The sequence below is a fragment of the Panicum virgatum genome, chromosome 9K, assembly GCF_016808335.1.
Source record: "Panicum virgatum strain AP13 chromosome 9K, P.virgatum_v5, whole genome shotgun sequence".
Taxonomy (NCBI): Eukaryota; Viridiplantae; Streptophyta; class Magnoliopsida; order Poales; family Poaceae; genus Panicum; species Panicum virgatum.
Window position 1 is genome coordinate 21191148 of NC_053144.1, and position 13970 is coordinate 21205117.

General features: G+C 48.4%; 1 protein-coding gene across 1 annotated transcript; it reads right to left on the reverse strand.

Annotated features, from left to right (window-relative positions):
- Positions 1-1911: 1911 nt before the first annotated feature.
- LOC120650727 (mitochondrial import inner membrane translocase subunit Tim9) lies at positions 1912-3645 on the reverse strand. Its single transcript, XM_039927957.1, has 2 exons — positions 3460-3645; positions 1912-2280 (listed from the first exon to the last, which is right to left on the reverse strand). Exons 1-2 carry the CDS (start codon positions 3552-3554, stop codon positions 2094-2096), a joined length of 282 nt encoding a protein of 93 aa, XP_039783891.1. The 5' UTR covers positions 3555-3645; the 3' UTR covers positions 1912-2093.
- Positions 3646-13970: the final 10325 nt, after the last annotated feature.

Sequence of the window (13970 nt, forward strand, 5' to 3'; positions counted from 1 at the left end):
GCTTCATCTGTGGGACTAGGTCGCGCACCACTTGATGACGAAGGGCGCGTCGGAGAGGAAGGCGAGGAGGGCCGCGGCGGAGAGGACGAGGACTAGCCGGGCGCCGCGGCGGTCCTGGGAGGTCATATGGCGGCGATCGATGGAGGAGGTTTTGGCGGCTCGGGAGCGCGCGGTGGGCCGGAGGGCTTGGGCCTTGTTCGGCTGATCTGATCAACCAGCCGGTTTGGCTTATTTCGGCTTATTTTCTCTCACATAATACTATTCATTCTACCAGCCGAGCATTGTTGATTCTACCAGCCGAACAACCTCTTGGTGTGCAGCTCGAGCAGTGAGAAGCGGGAGTGGGAGGAGGGGAGCTTGGGACTTGGCCACTTGGGAGTTTTTTTTTTTTTGAGGCAACCGTACCTGTATTAACAAGAACAAGTACTGTACATGATGCGTACACATAAAGATACAGACATGTGGGATACAGAAGGAAGATGTCCCAACCTTTTGACGCAAAGGCCCCTAAGAAACAGAAAAATTACATTAAGACCCCTGGAACCTATGCAGACCTCTTGATTCTCTTGATTCCGCCGGCGGCGGCGTTGGCCACTAGGGAGTTGGGAGGCTGGAGCAAGGCCCGGGCTCGAGTGCAGATTTTATAAGCAAGGGTCCGCTAGCAGCCGTCTTCACAAAAAGCGAGGGTAAAATGTCACTGCGGTGTGAAACCTTGTATTCGGGACAGTGGGGAAGATGCATGCCACCGAATCAGGCTAGAAGACAAGAGTGGTTTGGAGGAAGGGAGAAGAAAGTGAGGTGGAGTCCATTAGAGCATGGCTAATAAGCCAGCCGACTGCCGGCTGAGAGCTCATGCCATGTCACATATAGTCTGTGAATAGCATGTGAATGTAACAAACTAGTTGAGGTTGGCTGTATCAAACATGCTAGTATTTAATGTTGTGGTGCCACACGAGATCGAGAAGGGAGGAAGCGCCGACCTTATCGCCTGCAACCGGCTGGGAACGGGCGGTGCGGAGAGTCTCAGCCGAGCGAAGAGTTTAGCTCCTGCCTCTTCTCTCTCCTATCCTCTCGCTGCCGCATCATCGTTTCTTTTGACGTGTACTCTATTCAGCCGGCTGACTCATCTTTATTGTACTTGCTCTTTTATGTTGTAGACCAAGGCAGTTGCAAGTCCACAAAGCTAGCAGTAGTCACCTTTCCTTTTTGGTCAGGAGTTCATGCCCAATGGTCAATTCCCATTCCCATCCATCTGCAAATTGAAATGGTGGGATGAGGGCGACGGAGAGCACCATAGTGTAAAATTCTGGCATCCCTGAGCTTGGCGATCGTCTCTTTCAAGCTGGTCGGTGCCTTGTGACAGCGGAGGCACGACGCTTTTCTGTTTCGTGCTCGATCTCTTTTCTTCTCCGTGCAAGCGGACGATCGCATGCGCTAGAGATGCCACGGCGGACGCTCCCGGCGCGGGGCGCGAAACAGCGCGGCGGCGGGGAAGCATGTACGCTGGCCGGGCAGGAACCGCACCGCAGTATCCATTCTGGTTCGGAACGGACACGTACGCCAACAAAAAAAAAAAAGCAGGCACTGCGTGAGTGGACTACAAGTACAAGGTACTGGGCACAAGTTGGCCGGGGGCCAACCTGCCCACAGCGCCCATCGGCCATGGCCAACAGGCCAAGCTCCGAACAGTTTACCCATGAGATGCCAAAGGTGACCACGTCCAAACCTTTGAGAACATCCAATGGCACCTTTGGCTGTGCAGCTTGATGTCTACACTACAAACAATACCTGATATAGGAACGATAATATGCACTTCCGTGGCTCAAAATCTGCTGATTCAAGTACGAAACGAGAATCCAAACTCTTCTCAGCAGCTATCAGATATCAATGGATACAGCGTTAACCACGAAATGGAAAATGTACCATTGGATAAAATGAATCTAGGTAATTTTATTCAATGTCATACCCAGCAGTTGGTTCAAGGGCAACCTTACCGAGTTGCATTTCTCAAAGGGTGCTAAAATCTTTTTTAGGATTACAAATAGATGCTGACAAAAATCCCCACGGGGGGAACTTGGCAAGGGCAACAAAGTTTAGTCAGGTGTGGCCACACCCTGGTTAAGCTCAGCAAATCTCATGCCAACCCTCATGGAGTGCTTCAGGAACTTCTCAGCGCAGCGGCGGACACATGACTCCTCTTGCTTGTCCAGGGTCTTGCGGCGGAATGTGTCCACGCAGTCCGTGAAGCATCTCTCCACCAGGGAATTGTACATTCTCAGACTGCAAAGTGATAGAGCAAAGATGTGAGTTCTGGATTTGCAGTTTCACAGATGCAAAAGGTGTAAAGGATTCAATGAGCAGCCCACGAGTTTTGGGTTAGACAAAAGCATAGAAAATATGTAGAAACACCGCTTCAAATTAAAGCCAAGTATTACATAGTTTGCAGATACATTGCTACAATGGAGCACCATTAATTAATTTAACAGGGAAATATTATTCTGGCCCATCATCACATCCTTATTTCTCCACATTTTCGAGTAACCTCGCATTATCACACCTAGCACTAGCCCCAAGCAGCAATATATCACCAATAGTTGTATAGCCTCCAGCATCTTTACCTTGAACGAAGTTTTGCCTTTCAAGGTATTTAAAATGCTGTAAACTAGAACTAATCAATGAGCAATTCTAATGCAACAGTTGTGAATTATCAAGAAGGATGGCATACTCTTACCCAATAGGTCTAGAAAACAATTCATTCTCCATCAGAACTATAAAAGTACAGGGATCTACAATTGTGACAGTTTTGACTCTAGCCTGAGACTGGAACCAGCAAATCTAATATGGCAGAAGAAGTGAAGAACAGAACATACAGATAGCAGAACACATATAATATATGCATCAGAAACGACAAATAACAGAAAGAATGCAGAGAAGCCATTAAACTATCAATTCTAACGCACAGAATCCTTGGTTACCAGTTACCACCAGAAAGGCTAAGGTTAGCAAACAGTTAATTTTTTTCAAGCCAAGAAACCCTGGTTTCGAGTTCACATGATATTTTGGCAGCTTTTGAATACAAAGGACTAAATAACCTTCCATTTCCCAACCACGATTATCTGCTCCTATACCACACTCTGACACTCGGACAAATTAAATTATTTATCACTGAGCAGCTTTCATACAATCGTCGGCAGCCAAACGCTAGGAAATCAGAGTTTGACTCGCTAAGATTATACTAATCGGCATGATTTGGGACGTACAAGGTGCAAATCACACAAATCCAGAGACCAGAGGATACCCACAATCAAAACCCTTCCAGATAAGCAAGCCAATCCCCATCTCTCGGAAGCTCACCGCAACAGACCACATAGATCAATTTGTTACGGCTTTCTCAAAATTACGCTTCCAAATCAACAACCTGTGTCACCAGAGGGAGAGGCATGAGCGTGGTCCTCGAACCTGTCACGGATCTGGAGCTGCTCGATCATGGAGGCCATGCGCATCTTGTCCTCCTCGGGGAGGCCGTCCAGGTCGCCGAGCATGCTCTTGTCCATGGCCGCCGCCGCCCGAGGAAAAGGGAAGAGCTAGGTTTTGGAGCCTCGGGGAGGAAAGGGAGAGATGGCGAGACCCAGTCATCCAATGTGGAAAGAAGCGAAGCAAATATGTCGCACGGCCCACCGCGGCCCACAGCTCTGTCCCGTCGTCCAAGCGTGCTCGTCCCCGCTAGGAGACTGGGCTGGGCTCCGGAAACTGTACAGCGGGCCAATACTTTTAATTCTTTTCATACTTGGGCCAAGATTTTGGTTGTGCGCGCCCTCCCCCCGCTGCTTGGGGAATGAAGTCGTTTTTGGAGCACTCCACATTCAAAATAGACACTCCACTCTACCGACTTCACTTTACTCCACCATTTATAGTTTATTTTGTTTGAGACATTCAAAATAGACACTCCACTCTACCGACTTCACTTTACTCCACCACTTATAGTTTATTTTGTTTGAGTATTCTGTGGCTCGACTTCACAGCTCTAAAAAGACCAGCCTAGCAGATTGTCTCGACCCATCTAAACTCCTTTCACTTTCACGTGAGCCCTACTGTCAGGTAGTTGTTCTACCTCCACTCCATTTTTCCTCTTCCTCCTCTCTGGTGTGCCCCTGCAGGTCATTCTCTGGTTCCTTATTCGTTCTCCCTATTGCCCATTGTTCTCTCGGATCCGAGCACAACAGGAACAAGGAAGGAGGCCGGCGCTGCCTTGCATCTGGTCTGTTTTAGAACGGCGGGGTTGCAGGCCCCATCCTGGTCCCTCCTGCCCTCACTGTCTCCACAGAGGTGCGGCCCCGCTCGGATCCTCGCTGTCCCGGGGACAATTTGCTCGCTGTGCCCGAGGTGGAGGGGGTGCGAGCCCTGGGGCGATGGCCGCGAGCCCCCGCGGAGGGGAGGGGCGCCGGAAGGAGCCCGCGGCGGAGGGGGCTACGAGCCCTGGGGGCGACGGCGGCGAGAGCCCACAGCGGAGGGGGCTTCAAGCCCCGGCGGCGGGCGAGCCCCCAGCGCGAGACCGGGGTCGAGACTGGAGGTGGAGGTGTAGCCTGCAGTGGAGCGGCGACATTTTTTTTCCATACATGAAGGGGTGCGGGAGATGTGTAACCAGTGGCATGGTGGACTAGTGCTAGTTTTTGGTGGAGTAGTTCATGAAGGGGTGCGGGAGATGTGTAGACAGTGGCATGGTGGACTAGTGCTAGTTTTTGGTGGAGTAGAGTGGAGCAGCTAGACTTGTTTAGATATTTTTTTTGTGGAGTGGAGCTAAAAGTGCTCCCAAACAACCCCCTGTTTTACTTAAATTCTAAAACATGAAGTTCATGAGTGAACTACTTTCAGTCACCTACATCTTTGACAAAAAGCACAGTTAACTTTTCAAAACATTGGGTATTGGTAATTTAAACATATTGTAGTTCTCTGTCATTGTGTTTCGAACATCAAGATTTCTATGAGAAAGAATATCCTTTTTCTAAGAAATTATATATCGCCTCCGATGTCAAGTATAAGTTGGTTAAGAAATTGACATGTTTGCAACGTGACACTCTGAGTAATAGCATCTATATGAATATATTGTTTCAAATAAAATAAAAATAGTCACACGGAATTAAACAGTTAATATCAACTCATTGTGTTATCTATGCAAGCTTTTACACATCTGTTGACTGTTCAAACTTAAAAAGCATAGACTTATTTCGTCAAGTTATACAGTAACACAACACTAGCGAGCTATGTCTAGGCCAGTTGATTAGGTTCGTTCAAGTGAAACTTGCATACGGATCCTAGTCGTAAGTCCTGGACTGGGTGCTCTCATTTTTTCTTAAGTTACTTACATATTAACGATATTATTTTTTCAATGTGGTAGCCAATATTCATGCCGATCACATCACATACTCGCGATTATTTTGTCAATTTTTAAGATCTACTATGGTTAGTTCATTCCCAGACATGGTAGGGTGGGAGTGGGACGCGATGACTATACATCGCCCAAGCGATGAAATCGCTTCCCATCACCTGAAAAGGTAGAGACGGGCCGCCGTGAGATTATTTGGATCCGCTTGCCAAATGTTGGTGACGTTGGAATTCTGAAATAGCATTGGCTTCGTCCGCATGCATGGGCACATGCAAATTGCATCCAAAGATGCAAAGAGAGTCCCACCTTATTTCTTATTCTTTCTTTTATGTTTCTATTCAATTCCATCTTACTTTTTCATTTTTATTTCCAGTCCTCCTAGATAATTTTTTGTAATATGTTTTATTTTTTCTTCGCCTTTTATTTATTTACTTTCTGTATTCTTTTTTATTTGCTTTTCTCCCCTCAATTCTTTCTTATATTCATTTCCGCTCATTTTTCTTTGCTTTTTCTCAGCTGCAAATTTATAATTTGTAGTCATATCGTACTATGAATTGATCTAGTTGCATATGGCCGCATGCAAAGCTGTTTGAGTGGGTATGAGCATGCTACATGCGCATGCATGCAAATGGAAGCACCTTTCTTTTTGTTTGTTTCTTTTTCCTTTCCTTTTTTTGTACTGATTTTCTTCCTATCCATTTTTTTACTATTTATTTGCAATGCTAGAGTCGATATTTCTTTTTCATTTCATTTTCTATGTTGCTTATTTCCTATTCCTTCTAATATGTTCATTCATTATTCCCTATTTTCTTTTTCTATAGACTAAGTCTATGAACACTATAGTCTATAAATACAGTGATGTTTCATGTAAAATTATCTATCAGCGTATAACTAATTTATTTTCCATACTAACTCATTTGGTGCGCATATATGCTCATAATTCTTCATGTAAAATTATCTATCCGTGTTTAACTAATTTGTTCGCAATGTCAATTATTTGTTCGCTTTGTAGATTAAATTGTTCCGTGACGTTGATCCTTTTGTTCGCGATATTCATTTTCCATTATTTATACTATACAATCAAATGTTCACGAGTTTAATATTTTGTTCGTAGTACATTATTATTTGTTCATCATTTTTAATTTTTTGTTCTTAGAAAATAATTATTTGTTCGTGATGTTAAAATATTTATTCCCAATAGCTCAAAGTAATTATTTAGTTTTGAAAAATATTTTTAAAAAATACTGTGCAAACATAGGCAAGTGTGGTCTTGTTTTGAAGATCTTATTGTAAAAAAGATAATAATGATCATAATTTAATTTGGATGCACAGTATAAGATTTATAAATTTTTTATTATGAACTCCTCTTTGCATGTGGGTGATATCATCAATTTGTGTAACCTGCATGCATGCATTTATTATTTAAAGTACTACGAAACCTGAACAGATGTTAAGAACAATCCAAGAGGAAAGCAATATGCTTCAAAATCGGACTATTGGTTGATGAGTGAAAACCGGAATCGCTAATGTGCACGGAACAAATCGCGGTAATTGATTCAAGATTCGGTCCAACAGCACTTGCACTCTCTCATGTCTATCGAGGGAAATTAATTCCGCTTCAGCCTTCAGGTTACGGATGGGACTACGGTCGCCTGAAGTGATACCTAACCGAGCCCAGGGCGCGTGAAAGCTATATGTCGCCTACGCTGCAAATTTGCTATCCATCGCCTGAAGAATATGATACGGATCGGTGAAACTATTTCGGCCCAAATGAGAGAAAAGTTGGCCTGTGAAAATCTGTGCGGTGGTGCTGCTGCAGTTGTACAATAATTGCATGCATGACAGTTGCATGCATGCTAGTATGATTAGACTTGTGCTGTACCTGGCCGCAAGCAGTGCTTCAGTTGCATGCATGCTAGTACATGCATGTGACGAGACTGTGACTGTGCTGCTACATTTTTATTTTTCTTATAATTTTCTCCCACACTGTGCGTTGCTGCTTCAAACATACATGCATGCGACGGGGTTGAAGAAAATAAAATAAGGCGCATGCATCTTTTTTATTTCATTTTCTTCTCTTTACTTTAATTGCCTTTTTCTTCTTATATTTATATTCTTTCAATTTTCTATTGTATCCATTCTACAAATCTTTTTAGTCTTATTTTATTTTTATTTTTCCTTTTTCTTTTTCTTTATTTAGTTACTTATTTTTTCCTTCTATATGTTTCCTTTATAGATTATTCGGCCATGTTGACTCATTTGTTCGTTTTATAGATTAAATTGTTCGACCATGTTGACTCATCTGTTCGTGATATTTATTTTCCATTATATATCTTGTATAATCAAATGTTCAATATTTTGTTCGTTGCACATTATTATTTGTTCGTTATGTTTGATTATTTATTCGTTAAATAATTATTTATTCATATTGTTAAAATATTTGTTTCCAGTAGATGAAACTAATTATTTAGTATTAAAAATGTTTTTAAAAAAATTTCATGCAAATATAGACAAGTGTGGTCTTGTTTTAAAAATCTTGTCGTAAAAATAATAATGGTGCAATCTAAATTTAGTTTGGACACACCTTTTAAGATCTATAATTTTTTTAAGTTCTAAACTTTCTTGCATGTGGGATGACGTCATCATATTTGTCTTTTTCGCATGTATACATTCACTGTGTTCGGCTGGTCACTTTTGCGCTGCTTCCGGCTGCTTCTGCCGCGCTGCTGCCATTCGGCTGGTGGCTGCTGGACGCGTGGCTGCTGCTTGCTGCTGGACGCTAGGCTGCTGCTCGCTGCTCGCTGCTCGCTGCTGCATCCACCAGCCGAACGGTGTGATTGACTCTTTTCCTTTTCAGAGTTGAAGCGTAAACATCCTTTACGAAACACCATGTGAACCTAGCTAGTTGGGCCGACGGCCCATTTAGTTGTACATGAAGAAGACTTTTCGGGTGATGGTTGGAAATATTGTCGCCTCTTGTGACATGTAACTGCGTCCGGAGCTGCCTGCCTGCGTGCAGCTGGCGCGAAAATCTTGCCGGCCGGCGAGGTGGCCGACCACTTCTGGGGTTTGGCGTGGCGCCTAGCCCGGTAGCCAAGCCCCAGCGTAGGGCGGCGCGATTCAACTTCTCTGACTTCATGAAGCACTTCATGAAGCGAAGTCACAAAGATGAACATTGTTCTGAGTCTGGATGAACAGTGCTCCCTACCGTGTTCACTGTAGCAGGTACAGTCACAGAACATTGTTCGAAAAGTGTATTGTTTTTCACTGTAGCATGGTACTGTAGCGATCGATCATATCCATCCATCTCAAATCGGACGGTCCACTGTGACATCCCGAAAACCCACCAAAATAAATCATGCGCTAAATTTGTTTTTGTTATTGAGCTCGACTCAAACCCTAACCCTAACTTCCCGGAAACCCTCCTGCTCCGATCTCCCGATCCCTGGAGATCTGACCCGACACCCGAATTCAATCCACGTCTCATCTCTTTCCCATCCAACGCGACGCGTCATGACCAGCCGCCGCGAATCCCGCCCCCTCCTTTTTCCTCTCTCCCCTCCGACCGCGTGCCCCACCTCCCGCGGCCGCACGCCACGCGTGGCCGACCGCAGCCGCGGTCGCCGCTGGCGCGCACCGCCCCTCCCCCTCCTCTTTTTTCCTTTCTCTCCCTCCCTTTTCCCCATTTCCTTTTTCTTTAATTCTTTTTCCTATTTTCTTTTCCTTTTTCCCTTCACCCTTTTTCCCTTTTTCTTTCTTTTCCTCCCTTCCTTCCCTCTCTCCTCTCCTCCCTCCCCTGTCGCGCGCCCAGCCGCGCCGCCCGCCTCCGGCCTCCCTCCCGCGCGCGCACCTCCACTCCCGGCTGCGCACGCGCGAACGCGCCAGGCCGCCCCGAGCCGCACCCCGCCTCCCCCGCTCGTGCTGCCCGCACGCGCGCGCGTGCACCGCCGCCTGCCGCCCTCTGCCTCGCCGCAAAGGCCGCCGCCGCGCGCGAGCTCACTGTTCCGCCCGGCGCCACCCGCGCGCACGCGCTCGCACGCCCACTCCCCTGCTCGGCCACGTGCGCGCCTACCCCCGCACCGCCGCTGCCTCTCTGCGCGCCCTCGCCGTGCCTGACGCCAAGCTCGCCACGCCACCGCTCCGGCACGGCCACGCGCGACGCGCACCGCTGCTCCTCGCCCTGTGCGCGCACGCGCCTCGGCCCGCCCGCGAGCACGCGTTCCACGCGCCCCCAAGGCCCGCCACTGCCGCCTCCCTGTGCCGCGCTCGCCGCCGGCCGCGCGCCTGCACAGTAGCACCGCCGCCTCGTCACTCGGGCTTCGCAGCGCGACGCCAAGCCCAATCACCGGGCCCCTCCACGTGCGCGCCTTCCCTTGCCCTGTGCCGCTGCCGAGCCGTCGCATCGGCCCGCCCTTGACGCACCCGCTGCCCCGCGACGCGCAAGAATGGCCGGAGCGCCATAACTCCGCCCCGCGCCGCTCGCCGGACGCACCTACCGGCCGCCACCGGCTCACCCTACCCCCACCGCCTCATTTCTCCTATAAAAGGGGCCCCGAGCTCCCCGGCCAGCTCCACAACCTCACCCGCCGGCCCTAGCCCCCTCTCCTAACCTGCACCGCCGCCGCCGCAGCCATTCCCGCCCGCCGCCGCCGACCCACGCCGCCCCGCCTCTGCGCGCCATCCCAGCCCGAGGTGAGGCCGGGATCCCCTCCAGGGCGCCACCTTTCCCCTTTCCCCTCACCCCCGGCCGCCGCCCAAGTCCAGCGCGCCCGAATCGGGCCGCCGCCGGCGAGCCGACGCTCCTCCCCTGTTTCCCAGTGCGAGGGGGAGGAGGGAGATGGCAGTTTTGCCATTAGGCCCTCCCCCTTCCCTTTATTCCATAAAGAGCCCCACTCCTTATGGGCTTTTTTTTCCTAAAAGGCCCTTCTGTTTTCTATTTTTGCAAACAAATCCTCCACTATTTAAACCTAATAATAATTAGGTCCCTGCACTTCCCTTTTAGGCCCAAATACTTTTAGAAATCGTAAACAGGCCCCGAGTTTTCCCGAATTATTTTACAACTAGGCCCCTGCCCCTATCCGATCCCGAACCTTTACTAAAACCTATCATTTCATGTAACAAACGACCTCTGATCAACCCGAAACTTTATCACGCTTTTCCTAACCAAGTCTTGGCCATGCCATTAGGAAACCACTCGAAAATAATACTTCGTACTCTATATTTTATGTGCTTCCGATTCGAGCTCAACGATAGATCTTGTGTTGATTGGATGCTTGTTTGTGTGTGCTGTAGACCGCGGAGTGAACGAAGGGGAGCCCGTCAGCGAGCAGTTCTGTGAGCAGGAGAACGAGGACCAGTTCCGCGACCCCGAGCCCGAAGGACAGGACTTCCCCGAAGGCTTTGAAGACGGCAAGTTCAATCCCATCCTTTGATGCATGTTTCTGTCCTAGTTTTTATAAACACGACCCAATGGCCTGTTTTATAAATTGCATATGTTTTACTTACATGAAAACACGGTTGGATAGCCACCCCTTGATTTGTGATGACCATTCCTTGGCCACCTAGATTATTGTCTGATTTTGTTTGGACGTTAATCGATGTTAGAATGCTTAGGACTTTACTCATAATACTATTTGATTTAAAAAGAAAATGTGTGCGTGTGGGAAGGGGTAAGATGTGGATTTTCGAAAGATGAGTATGGACGGGATGGACGGCATTTCTGTGTGAATTGCCGACTGGTGTGCTTATGCCTGTGTGGCAGGGCAAAGAAGGGAGATATCCATCTTGTCATGTCTAAGGACCGAGTTGGTGTGTCATCTCACCTAACTCCACTATCGTGCAAACCACTCGACCGTTGAATGGGCAACGGCGTAGCATAAATCCCACTAGTTGGTGTGGTAGCCATCAGGAGAGCTGAGAGCAACGGGTGACTAAGGAAAAGGGATAAGCCCCGAGTGACTTATGCCCGGTTATACCTAAGTGAACGGTCAATGACCCCTTGGTGCATCCCGTGATGGCTAGTCAGGCTTAGCTATGGTGGGTAATGGCTATGTTGGGATCTACACCGACACGACGGTGTTCGAGTTGTGGTATCCTACTTGTGGGTAAAGTTGCACACCTCTGCAGAGTTAAGAATCTATTCGAATAGTCCGTGCCCACGGTATTGGGCGAGTTACGGTGTGGTCACATAACTAGTGTTTCTTGGGATGAGCTAGTGTGAGTTGTTTTGGAATTGTGTCCGGCAGTTGTGCCGTGTGCTACGACGGACGGGGAGTCCGGTAGCAGTTTTAAAACCTGAACTCCGTGTTAATGCAAAAACTGATTTCTAAAAGGTTTTCTGTAAAATAAACCCCTGCATAAAATGTCATTTTTCTGCAAATTAAACCGTAACCTTATCCTTGATTTACCTATGCATATTATTCTGTTATAACCCCTCCGTGGGTGTGGTTGGACTTGCTGAGTACGTTTGTACTCACCCCACTTTTACTTTTTACAGAAGAAGATCCAGACTTCGTACCAGACGACGCCGAGTAGGGTTATCGTTCTACACCCAACCTTGCCTGTGGAACCGGCCCTGTCGAGATGCCTCCGCTGTCGCAGTACTCTGAGCCCGTAGTAGACCCTATGTGGTTTGCGGTCTGGTGTTACGTCGTAGCTTGGTTAATTATTATTATCATCTGTATCGAGTGTCCTCCAAGGTTTGTACGGTTTTGAACCATCTGATGTAATAAATGTGGCATCAGCCTCCTGGGACTGGTGCTTTGTATCACATTTAAGTCTTCTCTTATGAGGGGACGCTTCAGGTGGTATCAGAGCCGTAGGTTGGCCGTAGGACGTGACCCTAGGAGCGAAATCCTGTTTTAGGCCTTTCCACACTAGGTTTATTCTTTCCTTAATCCTTTTCTCGCACAAACACTCACCTTTGGTTCTTGCCCTGTTCCAGATGGCTGACAATGGATGGATTGGCGGAATCTGTTTCGCAGAGCCTGGCCTTCCCAAGTTGTTGATACTCAGCCTGGAACGCATCGGAGTTGTGGATCCACCAGAGTTTCTCTATCGGGAATACGACTCCAAGGGTACTCTTCGGTGTGACCTGATGATCTTCATAGCAAGAAGCACCCGCTATCCTGATGTGGACCCTTGGTTCATCTCCACCACTGGATTCCGTTTTCCGGATACCTATCGGAAAGCCGCCCGTAAAGCCCTGCGACGGCTCCGAGTGATCTACAAGCATCACCTTCAGCGGACTCCTATGGGATTTTTCCCGCCGACTGAAGGAAGAGGACGCACGTGGATTGCCAGGATGAGAGGACTTGGAAGAGAAGAAGAAGACCTAGAAGACACGGTCTCTCACCTATCCATCTATCTCACCGGCCTGGATGAGCTCTATCGCGAGCAAGCAGCACAACTGAAACAGCAGGTCCACAGAGCAGAAAAAGCAACCCAGGAGATGGAGGAACAACGGTCGAGGACTTTCCACGCCGAGTATTCCCTGGCTGCTCTCCAAGTCCAAATGGATGAAAAAGAGGCAGAATTGGAGGAGCAGCGGACAAGGGCCGCACGTGCCGAGAACTCGCTAGCCGCTCTCCAAGCTCAGATGCGGAGGTACGAGGCTCGCTGGGGAATAGGTGGATGGATAGAGGAAGACGAAGAAGAGGAAGAACCCATGGAAACCCATTGGGACGTTGGCACTCAGACTGAAGAAGAAGAACCCGAAGAAACCCACTGGGATAAAGGAACTCAGACCGAGGATGATGTGGTGGACCAGTACCTTCCACTGAAGAAGCGCTCCTTTAGAATTGAGGAAGAATCCCCATGATAGGAGTAGTCTCTAAGCTAGAACCTTTGCTCTAATAATCATGTACCCATGAAGTTGTACCCCACCATGATGCCATAAATAAAAACCATCTACCCCTTTGTGTACCGCAAATATTCGTGCAAGATCTTCACCCTATCTTTGTTTTCAGATGGCTGAGGAAGGATGGACCCAGGGCGACTGCCAAGCTGCACCTGGCTTCCCCAGCCTGTTGATCAACGCCCTGGAAAGCCTTGGCGTTACGGAACGCCCAAGGTACTACAGCAGAGAGTACGAGCATCATGGCACTCTCCGCTGCAGGGTGATCATTGTCATCGCCAGAAGTGAGCGCCACCCCAACATCCAGTCGTGGCGAGTGACCGCTACGGGATTCAGGCACCAAGACACCTATCCCTTGGCTGTCAGAAAGGCACTTCGGTACCTATGCCGGATTTTCGAAGAACACCTAGCACCCACGCCAATGAGGTTCTTTCCGCCGGCCATCAGGACCCCTGTTTGGGAAGCCCGCATGAGAAGCCTGGAACGACGCCGCCATGAAGAGGACCCTCTGTACCAAGTGGCTAACTACCTAGCCGCTTTGGATCAGCTCTTCGATGAACAAGCCCACCTGCTGAGGGAGCAGACCCATCGCGCTGAGCAAGCTGAACTCGCGATGAGGCTCCAACAAGTCCGAGCAGCCCAAGCCGAGGCAAGAGCCGCAGCCGCGATCAGCAGTGAAGCGGTTGCACAGGAGAGCCTCAGACAAGCCCGAGACCGGCGCATGCAAGAATG